The sequence below is a fragment of the Sardina pilchardus genome, chromosome 8 (genome assembly GCF_963854185.1).
Source record: "Sardina pilchardus chromosome 8, fSarPil1.1, whole genome shotgun sequence".
In the NCBI taxonomy this organism is placed as follows: Eukaryota; Metazoa; Chordata; class Actinopteri; order Clupeiformes; family Clupeidae; genus Sardina; species Sardina pilchardus.
The window spans coordinates 17,296,499-17,312,353 of NC_085001.1; the positions used below are offsets into that span (position 1 = coordinate 17,296,499).

The 15,855-nt window shown below is 44.8% G+C and overlaps 1 protein-coding gene across 1 annotated transcript in view; it reads left to right on the top strand.

Annotated features, from left to right (window-relative positions):
- antxr2a (ANTXR cell adhesion molecule 2a) overlaps positions 1–9,317 on the top strand; it is a 67,621-nt gene extending 58,304 nt beyond the window's left edge. The window contains exon 17 of the mRNA XM_062543018.1: positions 7,494–9,317. Within this exon, the coding sequence (XP_062399002.1) occupies positions 7,494–7,529 (36 nt within the window). The 3' untranslated portion in view covers positions 7,530–9,317. The remainder of the gene's footprint in view (positions 1–7,493) is intronic.
- The last annotated feature ends 6,538 nt before the right edge of the window (positions 9,318–15,855 follow it).

A 15,855-nucleotide genomic window follows, 5' to 3' on the forward strand; every position in this document is an offset into this window, starting at 1 on the left:
ACACACACACACACACTCTGTCACACACACACACACTCATCAGCCATCGCATGATTATTTCATTTGTTTTAATTCTTTATGATGACAGTGAATGAGTGAATGAATGACAGTGCTTTTAACCTTGATGGGTTAAAGCTTCGCTTTAATCTTGATGTCTTGATGTCGGTGCTTTCAATGTTTGTGAGCCTCTGTGTATTTGTTTATGAGCCAGTGCATGTGTTTGGGTTCATCAGACAGCACATGTGTGCCGGTGTGGGTGTTCTGTGATGTGTGTGTGTCTGTGTGTGCATGTTTGAGTGTTCTTTGCTCAGGTTGGAGTGTATATGTGGTTGTGCATGTGTGTGTGTGCATGTTATGAATTTATAGTATGCAAACTTGCGTAATTCATATTCATCTAAATGTGTGTATTTGTTGTGGTTTTAAGTGTGTGTGTGTGTGTGTGTGTGTGTGTGTGTGTGTGTGTGTGTGTGTGTGTGTGTCGTGTGCTTTTTGTGTCATATGTAGATGTGTGCTCTGTGTTGCATGTGTTGTTCTTTTTCTGTGTCTCTGTTCCTGTGTAGTACGTGTGTGCATGTTAATGTGTGTGTGTGTGTGTGCTCAGTTATTGGCATGTGTGTGTGTGCATGTGTGTGTCCAGTTATTGGCATGTGTGTGTGTGTGTGTGTGCATGTGTGTGCATGTGTGTGCATGTGTGTGTGTGTGTGTGTGTGTGGTTTTTATGAAGTGCAGTTATTTGGCCGGCGTTAGCGCGCGGCTCTGCTGCGAGTCCTCCATTGGATTCCACTTGTCCATTATTGCCATCTGTGCGTCCCCGTGCTCCGTCTGTGAGAAGGACGCGGGCGCCAGAACCACTGGCGTCGGCCGCTCCGCCAGCCAGGGACTCCGCGCCCAGAACCTTCCGCCGCCAACCACCACCACTTACCACGGGGGCGGCGGTGGGGGGTGGGGGGGGGGCTGGATTGGTGCAGGGAAGAGATTAGTTGGAGGAGGCGGAGGAGGAGGAGGAAGAGGGGGGTTGACAATGACAAAAGGAAGAGACCAAGAGGGATGTGAAGCAGGAAGTAAGGTGTCGGTGATGGCAAGGGAGTCAGAGGACAGATTCGGGCCTGATCAGGTGCAGCTATAGAGCGGGTCTGGGCCAGATTGGGACCAGAGTGAGGAGCTACAGTAACTGGAGGATGTCTTTAACCTCGCAGGGGAAAAGCTGCACAGTGGCTGACTGGACTTAGCTTCAAGCTGAAAAAAAAAGGTCCTTAGCCTCCCAGGGAAAAGCTGCAGAGCTGTTAGCCACATGGTCGCCAGGCAGTGAGAGACAAACACAAACAAACAAACAGACAAACAAACAATGGGGGGATTATCCAGGACACGCATATGTGAACATGAAGTCACAATCCTGATTTTCAGGGTCATGGAAGTGCTTGGAGTCATATAGGTGAAATGGTCTCACGTACTGTATCGATCTCCAGTGGTTCCTCCCTAGCGATTTACAGACTGTGGTATCAGGGATGAATTGTCATCACCGTCACAGTGTGGCGTTACCATCAACGAAGAGCAGTGCAGCTCATCAATGGTGCATCAACAGTGCTGCTTGGTGCAGTTTTGCATCAAAGGGATACTATGCAATTTTTATGTAGCAGCCTTGAAGTGAAAGGGTGTGAACCATGAGTGGTATTTACGACAGCTGTCTGAAATGGAAGGTTTGTGAACACTTGCTAACAGTTTGAGTAGTTCTCTACGGACGTACAGTGGAGCAGGACGAAAGGTTAGACTTGAAACAGAATGTTTATACCAAAGCGTTCAAATGTCACTGATCGGAGAAAACTATCAGACAAATATTTATCACTTCTCTTTGCCAAATTTGAGCACGTCTCAGATGATTGGATGTCACCACCCTTATGTCATTTCCCAGCCCTTCCCATTGGCTACTTCAGTCAGGAGGGCAGACTCAGAGGTTCTTAAGGGTCCCTTATATCACTTTGTCACAAGAGCCAGCATTAGCCAGGGATGACATCTGAAAGATTATAGTGGTAAATGGAACAAGTGTGCGTGTGAACAAATTTATGTGTGCACGAATCTCTGTATGTGTGTGTGTGTGTGTGTGTGTGTGATCAGGACTTTTACAGTCTTGTAAATTAAAGTGCTGAAAGGCCCATGGAATGGACTCAGTCACTCAGTTCTGTAGAAACCATCTCCCTGGGCAGCACCTTCGTCCTATTTTCCCCATATCCATCTCCCTCACCCTCCCTCTCAATTCAACTTTTCCTCCCTCCCTCTTTCTCTCTCTCTCTCCCTCTCCTTCTCTCTCCCTCTCTCTCTCTCTCTCTCTCCCTCTCTCTCTCTCTGTCAGTCCGTCCGTCCCTCTCTCTGTCTGTTTTTCCTTTTGTCTGTGCGGCGCGCATTCCCTCCATCTCGCGGTGGCGTGGCGTGCGGCGAGGAGGCGAGACATTGCTGGCTGAGGCTGGACGTTGGCGCTGCAGCCCAGATGGCCACGAGGAGTTGAGTGGGCCTCCCAGGACGAGACGACCGGCTGGGCTAGGGCTGGGGTGACGTGGGGGATTTTAGAGAGAGGGATGGAGTGTGTGTGTGTGTGTGTGTGTGTGTGGGGGGGGTATTTGAGAGGGTGTATTGGGTGGTGGGGAGGTGGGGGTGGTGGGGGGTGGTGTTTGGGACAGAGGGTGGGGGCCACGTGGGGAGGATTGCTCATATGCTGGCTCTCTCTCCTCGCGCCGAGGCCTCGCTGCAGCTGTCTCTCTCTGGCTCTCGCCGCCCGCTCTGCGCTGCGCTGCGCCTGGGCCGACCCCCGGCCTCCGCTGGGCTGAGGTGACACCGGTGTGCAGCTGGGGTGGCAGATGACCGCAGCGCAAAAGAATCTGGGCCTGGTGTGGACCAAATGTGGGCCAGAAGTACGCCAGGTCTGTTTCAGAGTCAGCTGCCCCTTTTGGGGCTACAAAGACTACAGAGATGCTAGCTAGGGTGTTCAGGTGTTCTGCTGGAGACGGAACATTATTGTCATGGAGAGTTCCACTGCAAACAGTTCTGCTGTGGAGAGTTCCACTGCAGTGAGTGCCGCTGTAAAGGGTTCTGGCTGTGAAGTTCTTGCTGTGGGGAAAGTACTGTAGAGTTCTGCTTTAGAGTGCTGTGCTAATGACCGTTGTAAAGAGAGAGAAAGCGAGTTCCACTGCTGGAGATATCAGTGAATAATGTGTTGCTACTGTACGGACAGCACAATATGTTAAATGTGCCTCTGGTCTGTCTTAATATCATCTATGTTGGTGTTCAGGAGTCGTGCTATAGAGAGTCCAGAGATGGATGATGTTGTGTGTTTATTTGTGTCTGTATCTAAGATACGTACTCCTGAAATGGTGTAGAGCCCTGTAGCTACACACACTCATGCATGCAAGCACACACACTCACACGCTCGAATAGAGTGTTGTTTTGTCAGCGTCCTGTTTCATATTGTTTTGTGGTGTGTTGTGACAACATCCTTGGTTACTTGACAAGCGCAACCTTTTGAGTTCCTTCGTAAGTCATATACAGAATCAGCTACTGCTTTCAGGAACTGTCCTGGACAAAATGTGAGATATACACCCACATATACTCAGATAAGCACCCCCCACACACACATTCACACACACACACACACACACACACACACACACACACACACACACAAACTGGATCTCACATCCTTGTAGATGTGCAAGACATGTCCGTCAGGGATGTGTGATGGCAGCAAGGGGGAAACTGTTGGAAGCGTGAACATGCAGGCGATAGGATGGACACTCACACGTACCCCTGTACAGCCATGCGTGTGCATGTGCATTTGCACGTGTGTGTGTGTGTGTGTGTGAGAGAGAGAGAGAGAGAGAGAGAGAGAGCGTGTATGTGTGTCTGTGTGTGTGAGTATGTTCAGACATTCCTGCTTATGTATGCCTTGTCTATCTAAAGGTATCTGGCATACTGCTTCTTCTTTAAAAAAAAAAGAAAATGTTTATTCTACCCAAATGGTGACATAGTATTCCAGTGCAAAATGGCCAATTCTTTTTTTTTTTTCTTAAGGGAGAAGCAATATTCAGATTTTTTTTTTCTAATTGTTTTACTGAGTTTATTTTCTTAGCACCCGTTTTCCTTGGCTGTGCAGACTTTGTTTAATCACCATAAATATGCAAAGGAGCCACTTCAGCAGTGAAGTAGTGGTCTCTCTCCTGTAAAACTCGTCATATGATGTAATCACCATAGCTGCTAAACTGGCCTTGCTCCTGTTGCATTTTGCAGCTGAAAGTCCCTTTGTGCTGGAAACTAAACAGCTATTGGAAGAAAACCAGAATGACATAGTGTTAAAATTCCCAGATACTTCCCAGAGTCTCTGATATATGGTTATTAAAGATTTGTATGTGTGTGTGTGTGTCTGTGTGTGTGTGTGTGTGTCTGTGTGTGTTGGGGGGAGAAATGAGAAATGTCTCTTTACTAACTTGGAAAGGGACCGTTTCCATTACGATTCAGTTTAGGCTTCTCAAACGGTGATATCAGCCATACTTCAGTTGCATAGGCTGGCTCTCTTAGTCAGACTGAGTGATTTTTCAAAGCTGTTTAAACTAACAGTATTATTGTACTGTGGGTTAGAGCTACAGCGCATTCCTCACCTCCAATCAAAGGATGCTTTCCGCTGCTGTGTGTACTTGCACTTCTCTCCCTGCTGGTCCACATCATTGACTTTAAAATGGAGCTCACAGGTGTGTGTCTGCAAGTTGCTCTGTCCTGTGTTTGAATTGGCGCCGTCAGCAGGGAAGCAGTCTGGACCATCAGCAGGCTGTCTCTCGTGTCATGGACGCAGGGGTGTTAGTCAGTAACCTACTTACCGTCCGTGACCCGGCTGACACTCTCCACAGCAAACAAAGGAAAGAGCAAGAAAGAAAAAATACATCCGCTGTTCCTGTCGCTTTGTTTCAACATCTCTCCCATCCACCTACTCATCCATCTGTCCATCTATCCATCCATCTATTTCTCTTCTCTCTCTCCTGTCTCTCTCTCTCTGTCCCTGTCTCTTCCCTTCTCCATCCATACATCAGCCCATCCATCCACCCATCTCTCTCTCTCTCTCTCTCTCTCTCTCTCTCTCTCTCTCTCTCTCTCTCTCTGTCGTCTGATGGAATCTCAGTGACATCTGCGGGCTGAAGCTCATCATCCTGTCCCCCCTGCCCAACTGTTACCGTTGCTACCGCTGGTGTTGTGTCGTCGTGGCCGTCACCGCGGTAGCGCAGGTGGGCAGTGCCCACCCGTGTCGGCTCTCGGGCTCGGTGGTGTTGCGAATGGCGAGCGTTGCCAGGACACCAGGAAACGTGGACAGTATTGTTGCTGCACCTGGTCAGCTTTTAGTCCAGCAGAGCCCCAGCTTAGCCCATCAGAGAGTTTGATTCTACTGGAGGAGATGGTGCAAGCACATACATACATACATACATACATACATGCATATGCCATACGTACATACATACATACATACATACACACATACATGCATACACACACACACATACGTACGTACATACATACACATACATACATACTGTACATAATACATACATACATGCACTAACTCACTCACTCACTCACTCACTCACTCACTCACACAAACACACACACACACACACACAAATTTATGCACTTTTCCACACTTATAGTCAGACTTAAGGACACAAGAAGACATATTAAAACACATACAGAAACACACATACACAAACTTAAAGACGTAATTACCCACGTATCTCTATTTATCCACATGCACTTTTTACGGCAACACACACACAGACACAAACCCCCAACACTTGTATACGACCACACACACACACACACACACACACACACATCCAGAAAAACAGTCCCCCACTAATGCCCTAAAACCCCAGAAAGCGTGAGATCCAGTGTGGTGGAGAGGCAGGCGGCCCCCGTGCCAGAGCAGCATCTGATGGGCCTTATTTGTTGACAGTCTGAGATTAATCGCAGAGGGTCCGTGTCACGTGGCTTAGAGCAAGGAGGCCCACCAAAAGCCTCGCTCCCCCGTCATCACTCGCCTCTTTCTTGGCCAACTCTCGTTTTTTTCCCTTTCTCTTTCTCTCTCTTCACCGTCACACGTTATTCTTTCTTTCCACAGTTGCATTGTTCTTTCTGATTTTTGCTCTGTTATTTCTCTTTGCTGTCATATGCTGTTCTTTCTCTACTTTTCATTTTACGTGCTAACTTACTTTACTCTTTTTCTTTAAACTCTGTCTCTTTGTGTTATTGTTCTGTCACTTCATGCCATCTTACTTTCTGTCATTCTTTTGTTTCTTTCTCTTATGTCGTTATGAAGTCAATGACTTTATAATATCTGGAAAAAAACATGACCACAGCTATGCCACAATTGTAGGAGAAGGACTCAGAAAACAAAACAAAACAAACACAAAAAACAGCAAAGCAATCAGCACTTAGCCACACTCATGGATTGGCACTTACACGCTAACACCCATACTCACACTCTGACATGCACACACACACACTGAAACACTCAGGAGGAATGTCAGATCCCTCTCTCAGTCTGCACTCTGCACTATGAGGAGTGTGTGTGTGTGTGTGTGTGTGTGTGTGTGTACGTGTCTGTGTGCTCCAGTGGCTCTGTGGCTGCTCGTTTGAGTGGCCAGGGTTAGAGAGCGGACAGAGGGAGGAGTGTGTGCGTGTGTGTGTGTGTGTGTGTGTGTGTGTGTGTAAGCAGGCCGATGGTAATAAGCTGTGTGAGAGCTCCCTCTTGGTGTCGGTCAGCTTAGTGTCCCTTACTGCACAATCACACACACACACACATACACACACACACACACACGCACACACACACACACAACCACATATACAAACACAAGCACGCTCTTGTGGGTCTTGCTTAGAGTGACACCCCCTATAACCATTTAAGCCTACTTCACACGGATTGGAGGCAGGGTTAATGTAAGCCGTGAGACACCACACCAACACAATTCAACATAATTATCTGGGCCATTAAAGTAGTGTAGGTGATATGGACATCGTATAGGGAGATCTGCAGTTCCTGCTTGTCCTTTTTCAACAAGAGCATTTTTGCACTGAAGGATTTAAAATGTGTGTGTTTGTTTATTCAGTTTAATTTTTTTATTAGTCATATTTCATATTGTTAAAGAATTGCTTGATTAATATCATTATCACATCCATGACACAAAATGACTATGCAGAATTACGTATTTATAATCAGTTTATTTATCTATGATTTTATTTACCTTTAATGTAATAAGTAATTTGATCAATTGAAGTAAATTGATATAATACAAATGTAAATGAATGATGAATATGTATCATTTTATTTGGTACACTTTTGTTTTTGTTTTTTATTTTAATGCAGAAATTTGACAGATATGTGATATATCTCTTATTTTTACATGCAAATATATACTTTATTTTTTATTTTTTGTTTTGTTTTTTTCCCCTTGTGTCTGTAGGGACGGTGTATGAATTTCAACCGGGTCCCACATTAGGAGAAGATTTTGCGCATCCACTCACAGTGAGCAAGAAGATGAGATGAGGAGGAATAGGAGGTTTCTGAAGACTCTGTGGTTAATTCAATCACCACTGTACTTTAGCTTCTATCCAAATTGTGCACAACGTGGACTCTTTCAACCTCAATCTGTGTGCCTTGGTTGAGTTTTAATGTAGTCATATGCTCCAAATCGTTGAAAAGAAAAAAAAGAAAAAAACAGAAACAGCTTTACAAGGGTGGGCTCTTTTTTTTATATGTATATTTTATTTTTATTTTTTATTTTTTTACTTTTCCCTGAAGATTACCCAAGTGCATTATTGTGCCGGATCCGGTTAGCTTTTTGTGCGCAGTGATGGCTTAACATATTCCGACCATATTGCTCCTTCTGTGGAGAAAAAAACTAATTTTATGGACACAGACGGAAGCTATTTGGAAAAAAAGAGAGAGAGAAACTGAGAAGAGGAGCAAAAAAGAGAGGGAGAGAGTGAGGGGGAGAGGAAAGAGAGAGAGGGGGAGAGAAAGAGAGAGAGAGAGAGGAGAGAGAGAGCAAGAGAGGCTGTTTGCCGTTGGCGTGGCGTGGAGGGAGAGTTAATCCCGGTGGGGCTGGCGAGCGAGAGCAGAAGTCCAGTGCCTCTTGGCTACATCTCTTCACACAATCTCTCCTCTCCAAGCGCAGTCCGTCTCACTGCCCACTGCCCGCTGGCCCGCCGGCCCGGGCGCCTGTTTGCCTGGCGGGAGGCCTGTGACGGCCGATCCTGTCATTTTAACACTGAGAAGTGCACACGCATGACAAACTGGAGGAGTGGACGCCCCCGAGGTAGTGGCAGCAGCAGTGGGACTTCACTTCGCCCCTTTCGCGCTTTTTTTTTTTTTTTTTTTTTTCTCGCAAGACACCTTTTTCCCCTCTTTCATTCTGTTCTTCGGGACAGGAAAAATTAATAGAGCGTTACTCCCCCGCGAGAGACAGGCCATCCCCCCGCGAGCACACACCGGGGCCCGGGCTACGTTCGGAGCGACGGGTGCGTCAGGACCTTGACACGACGGTTGGTGCTACCCCCCCCCGCCCCCAACACCACCACCACCACCACCACCACCACCGCCCAACCCGGCACACACACCCCCTACTGCAGTGAGCCTCCGCCTCCCTGATGCACAGGGCATCACTCCCAATAAGCATTCCCATCAGTTACGAGTTCTTTAAAGATATAGATACAGCTGTCTCAACACTGCCGGACTCGCCATATCACATCTCCAAGGCCTTTCTCTTCCTCTCACTCTCTGTCTTTCTCTCTCTCTCTCTCTCTACTCTCTCCCTCTACTCTCTCGCTCTTTGGCGTCACAACTCGCTAGTTCTCCCTGCATGAGAATATCAGAGTTTAATTAAAATAATTAAAGACAGCAGCAAGCAGCAGCCTGTGAAGATCTGCCTCATCCTGTCTCTTATGCCTTCTGACATTGAATGACCTATTACTGTGCCGCGCGTTCTCCACCACCAAAATGGCAGGGGTGTCCGAGCGCTCCCAAACGGGGAGAGCAGGAAAGACGTGGACGGAGAAGCATTGTTCATTTCCAGAAATCACCGCACCGCACCCACACACACACACTCACACACATGCATACACACACACACACACACACACTAACATGCTAGTGCACAAACACGGAAATAAACACCCAAATGCATGGCACGATATGTTTATTGTTAGAATGTCTGAAGCGTACTGTCAGGACAGGGCCGTATAGGCGTGAGCGAAAGCGGAAAACTCACAGGGGGGAGGACAGGGTGTTTGGGATGGCTCGTGGAGGGGGGGGGGTGGGGGTTGGGGTGGGTGTGTAGCTGCTGAGGGGAAAGGCTCGAACGATCCAGTCACTTTCGATAGGCTACTTCAGATGCGAAATGGATATTGGAGTGGAAATCTGACAAAGCGCGCGAGGCCTTGACGGGAAGTGGTATAGACAATGACCAGTGGCGGGGTCAGTGGGACGTCTCCGCGCAAGCGGGGAAGCTTATCAAATGACACTAAAAATAAGTTCAGCAACCATCAAGTTTGAGGGGGGACGCCGGGGCGGGCGGATGGGCGGATGGGCAAGCAAGCAGGGCGGGCGGGCGCACCCATCCCCATCCCCAATCCCCGCGTTTGGGTTGGTGGGCATGCAAGTGTGCGAGGCGGAGGGAGGGAGGGAGCGAGCAAGCGAGCGAGCACGGCCATCTAATTATTCCTTTGTTGTGTTCCGTCACAATGTCAAGGGACGTACATTATTCCTTTGGCCAAATATCAACTCCATACAATGTTGTGAAATATTTTTCTCATGTTTTTTAGCTCCTGCATAAACATAGTTACATTTGGCTCATCCATTTGAGTGTGTGTGAGTGTGTTTGTGTCTTTTTTGGAGAGGTAGATAGTGCACATGCTTCCAGTATATTTTCTGTGAAACCAGAGAAGTGTTACTAACCCTTCCTAATGAGATATTTACATAGTGGTCACAACACAGCTTTTCACCCTAATAACTCATCACATGAAATTTAACAGCAATTTATCAAACTAGCCCTCTCCAAAATGGACACGGAGAGGTGATGGACTGTCCCATCTCTCTCTGTATGTCTCTTTCTCTCTGTCTTACTCTCATCATTTGTGTTTTTATACTGCTCTTTTTTGTTAATAGTATTGTTTTTGTGTTTTTCATACATGCACATTTGCCTTTTTATATTTTATATATTTTTTCAGGGTCAATTGTAATTAGTTTTGTTTTATTTTTTAGCTGAGTTTTTTTTTAAGGTACATTCGTGTACACCAGAATTGTTGAGCTCAATTTTTGATCTTCTAAATGGTCTTGGCAATTGTCTTTTTGAATGAAAATAAATATATTCCTTGCCTAGAAATTAAATGTATATTACTATTCAGCCACATGGAAGGCCCAAAGTTATTTAATTTAATTAATTTTCCCTGTAAAGGATGTCATGTACATTATTGACATTGAATGTCTAATTTGCAAATCTTACCATTTGTAAATGTAATATATAATTGCACAAATAATTACTGTTTTTTACATGAAATGGAAAAAAACAGCAATGTCAAAATTGTCCAAATGTTAATAGAATGTTAAAAGAACTCAGTCAACTTGTTAAGCACTGTTTTTTATATAATAATAAAATATCACTACTCACAATTGTTTAATTATGCATTTTGTTCATTGCTTTAAAAAAATATATATAACAGTTTCATGCTGTTTTTCCTATGGATTAGTGCATACAGGTATACACAGACCCGCATCACAAGATGGAAGAGCTAAGCTAGATTCCTTTTGTGTGGTCTCCATTCTGAAGAAATGCTTTCTGGTAAATAAATAGTTTATTGGACAAGACATTTAATATCCAACTGTGCTTTAAGAGCAGTGGCTATTTATTATGTTGATCTCACAATATGTCACTTAAAAAGAAGGCGTTTCTATTGTTATGTGTCCCTCTGGTGGAAGTTGGCCGAGGGCTCCCCTGGGACGGACTGTTTACACACACACACACACACATGTGTGCAGGGCATGCAGCAGTGCAGCGATTACACTGTATCTTAATTAAAGCAGATGAGGACTGCTCAAACTAGACAGATTCACCCTCTGGTCTTAGCTCTCCTGGATAGCCACACACACAAACACATGCACCACACACACACACACACACACACACACACACACACACACACACACACACACACTCACATACTGTACATATACACACACACACACACACACACACACACATATACAAGCAAACATACAATACACTCATATACAATTTGATCCTGTATCCTACCCTCTTTGTTTACAAAAAAACTAATCACAAGGGGGGGACATTTTATGACAACACTGCACAAACAAATGTGAAAAAAAAGGTTGTTGTAGATGCATGAGAGATGTATATTTCTGATCTCAGGAAAATGATCAAACTGCACTCCTTCTAATATAATACTCCTTAATCAGCACACAAATAATCTACGTACACTGTCTTGTGATTTTCTGTGCATTGGGGTAGCAGCATTATTCTATTTACCCCGAATGAAAAGAATAGAAAAAATCGTAATAGAAGTCAGAGGTGTTGACACAGACAACATATGTCTCAGCATTCCTAGCCCATGAAGCATGCAGACGAGCGAGGATTAAACACTTGTCACCACACCACAGTAAAATGTGCCCTTATACACAGCAGTGGTAAAATAATGTCATTTTCATGGTTGATTGAGTCGGATACAGAATAAAATTTAATAATATACTCTTTTTTCATAATTGTTTATCTGCTTCTGATCAGTGAGATATTTGTAGAATTCTGATCCGTCTTGAACCCTGTAATATTTTACACATACTGTACATGTGAATGCTATAGCACATTTTCACTACTAAAGGCTTGAACAGTTTGAGCCTAAATGTTCTTTTACACTTCCTCCGTGTGTTTGGGCAGAGCTCCTTCTCCCCTCTGCCTCTCTCTCTCTCTCTGCCTCTCTCTCTCTCTCTCTCTCTCTCTCTCTCTCTCTCTCTCTCTCTCTCTCTCTCTCTCTCTCTCTCTCTCTCTCTCTCTCTCTCTCTCTCTCTCTCTCTGCCTCTCTCTCTCTCACACACAGCATGGCCCTGCGCCACTGTTGGCCAGCAGCGCTGATGGGTAACATGCACCGAGCACCACGCAAGGAGGCAACACACATGCTCACACAGACATACCCACACAGACATGCCCGTGGTCATTCTCCACACAACCCTGGACATGCATACAGAACACACATAAAACACACACACGCAGACACACACAATAGTCACATACAGTATGAAAAAGTGTGTGTGTGTGTGTGTGTGTGTGTGTGTGCACACTATTATGCACATTGCATTTATTGAAATAGAACTTAATATTCTTCTTCGTGTCCTTTACAGTCATACTCAAATAGTACTTAAATATACAGACACAGATCATGGAAATATTGACTATTTTTATCTGGAATTTTGTCAACAGTAATTATTAGTTGAAGCTGAGCGTGTGATTTCACCACCCTTAACCAGACCTGATGTGTGATGTGGAAAACCTGATAGCCTCTGTCTGCTTGTCTCTTTTCTCTATATCTAATACAAATATCATATGTCACAGTACAGCTTTCCTGCTGTGGCCAATGTGTGTGCTGTGACCCTCCCATGGAGATGTATCCTTTGGCATTCTGACCTGCTTGTTGACACACAGACACACACACACACACACACACACACACACACACACACACACACACACACACACACACAGAGAGAGAGAGAGAGAGAGAGAGAGAGAGAGAGAGAGAGAGAGAGAGCATACACACATTAACATATGCCCATAGACTAAAGGGCCTTGTCCCTGACTGGGCGCCATTTCACCATGGGAGTCACTTGTTCCTCTTCCACTGCCAAATGGAGGCACACCTGTCAACCCCCTCAGCCAGAGTATACACACACACACACACACACACACACACACACACACACACACACACACACACACACACACACACACACCATTCTACTCCTACTTCTGTCCTGTCATTCAAGCTTCTCTCCATCTCATTCAGTATAGGGTCTTGCAGACTTTCCTCACTTCCCTCACTGCTGTCTGTGAGACTGCCTGTCTAAAATTGGCCAAGCTTGAGCCAGGATTGTTTACATTAAATTTGGAGAGTGTTACTAGTGAAGTCGGCTATGCACTTTACATGTTGCAACCTGGTAAACAGCAACTACTCACATTATTTTGAGAGCATTTTGACTTTACAACATTGTTTAAAATGTGCCTAAAATGTTTGCAAATGACTGCACGCACACACACACCCACACCCCCCCCCACACACACACACACACACACACGCGCGCGCACACACACACACACACACAACTGATCTACCGGTTGTGACACATCTGGTTCCGCCCGTCGTCTGTTGCTGCTTCAACCGACCTGCTCTTTCATTTAAAGTCAGTCTTCATCAGTCGTCTTCATCAGGCCCTCACAATACAACTCTCCTGGGAACAGTTCTTAATGGAGAGCAGAGGAATTCCCATATTTTATTAACATGTTATTAACATTTAATTAACTATCTCACTTTAGAATGCTGTAAAAGGCCACTCCAGCACATGCAGAGTTTATGCTCTCTGTTCAAAGGTGTGATTGTCCTGCAGAGTTTAAGTGTGACAAATGCAAACATTCTGTAATTGAAAGAAAGCTGTTCCACAACTTCAATTTAAAGGACTTTTCATGGTCATAAACAGAAAGCTTCGACTTCCTGCTTTCTTTGACCTATAGACTCTGACTAATGCAGCTGTTTCCAACATAAGCTTGTCTGGATTCCCAGGTTATCCCCCATTTGCACCGCCAATTCCGAATGTATGGAATGAAATGCTGTTGCCACGCTGATGGTACAGGGGGGTTGGTGGGGGTGCTACGGCGAATGCGAAGCAGAGTGATTTCCTTTAAGGGTGGCTTGTTAGAGCTGACACTGGATTTTACGCATCGTATTTCAAAGTGAGCGAAAGTAAAGCCAGCGTCTCGTATGGCAAGGCACACATATGTGAGAGGAACAGGTGGCGTGGATTAGCACGTTCCAAATGTAATTTATTGTTTTTCCTGAGCGACTGTGCTAATCCTGTCAAAACGATTCAGGACTGAAGGCAAAAACAAGCGTCTGCCAATGTATCAGAATGAATGAATGGATGCCTGAAAAGTAAAATACTCCAGGCGTGGCATAGAAATATGACTTGTGTGAATGACACTTTGCAGATAACAATACTATGTACAAACTATATTTGGGGATTTTGATATGCACCACTGTGTAATATGATTACAAAAACAAAAACAACAAAATGAGTAACAATGATATAAAATGTATAGACTTAACTAGATTTTTATTAACTTAACTAGACTCTTATACAGTAGCAAGGTGATGTGCACTGACTGAATCTGGTAAACATGAAAAAAACAAAAATTCACCAGTCACTGTTTAAATTTGGAGCTATCACCAATCCATGACACAAAAAAACATATAATTCCTTCTGCATCACCGTCATCATCATCATCATCATTCACATTTTTCATCTTTCAACTTAGATGGGTTTAGCTAACTTTCCATCTTTACACCCAATTTATATAGCATATTTCACATGCCCAAATTAAATTGCTTAACAAACACAAAACAACAACAACAACAACAACAACAAACATGCATTAGATAAGGAAGGTAGGAAGAGGAGGATGAGAAAATTATCCTGACAAAGAACAGTCAGACCAGACCAGTGAAGACCAGACTCAAAGGCAAAGATGGAAGAGCATTGGCAGAGGGAGAGAGGATGGGAACTCCAGAGGTACGTTCAAATTCGCAAACGTAGACAAACAGTTGCGTACATTTGCAAACAGTATTTCCGTTAGCCTTAAGTTTTCGTCTGAGGAGGTAGTGCTGCACGAACATACAGTGGAGCTGGACGTGAGTTTGATGAAGGCAACAATGCAATTACCATTAGAATAGAATGTTAGCACCAGATCGTTCAAATTCAACTGTTCAAAGGCAACATGTTCACCACAAGCGTTTGCCACTGTTTGCCAAATTTGAATGCACCTCAGAGGTTGGGGGCCATGGCGCTGAAGGAGCCACTGCCCAAAGAGAACAGTCTAGTGTGAGAGACAGAGAAGGGCAAGTGAGTAGGGCCAGTAGATCAGAAAAAGATAACGGGAGACTAGTGTTTGGAGTTCACTAAGGTATTTCAATTTCAATTTTAATTTAGTTTCACTTATAGAGCACCGAAACATTAGGCCTACACATGTCACATGGCCTTCACAAAGTTTTAAACATTCAGAGTGAGCTCATGAGTGTATGGAGGTCATGTATGGAAGGTGAGAACCAGCTACAGATTTCTGAATATCCTGAAACCTTTGCTGGAGTTCTCTTCAGCGTGTCTTGAGGATGCTTGTTTATGGTGGTGTTTGTCTTTGTTGCAACATAAAACTCAAGTAGCCTTGCACTTCTTCAGAAGACTTAGAACTGATGCACATCTAACAGGCCATCTGGAAGGTGGCATAGAGCAGTTCCCATGTCGCAAGCTTTATTGAAAGGAAAGCACAAAAAATATCCTCTACCTTCATAAGCCATACCCATCTCTGTTGTGAAGATGGTGTTTCATATCCCTTAACAGTGTGTGTGTGTGTGTGTGTGTGTGTGTGCATGTGCGTTGTATGTGGGTATGTGTCTTTGGAAGTCTATACGTATGTGTGTGTGTTTGTGTGTGTCCCATGTGTGTGTGTGTGTGTGTGTGTGTGTGTATGCATAAAGATGGATAGATAT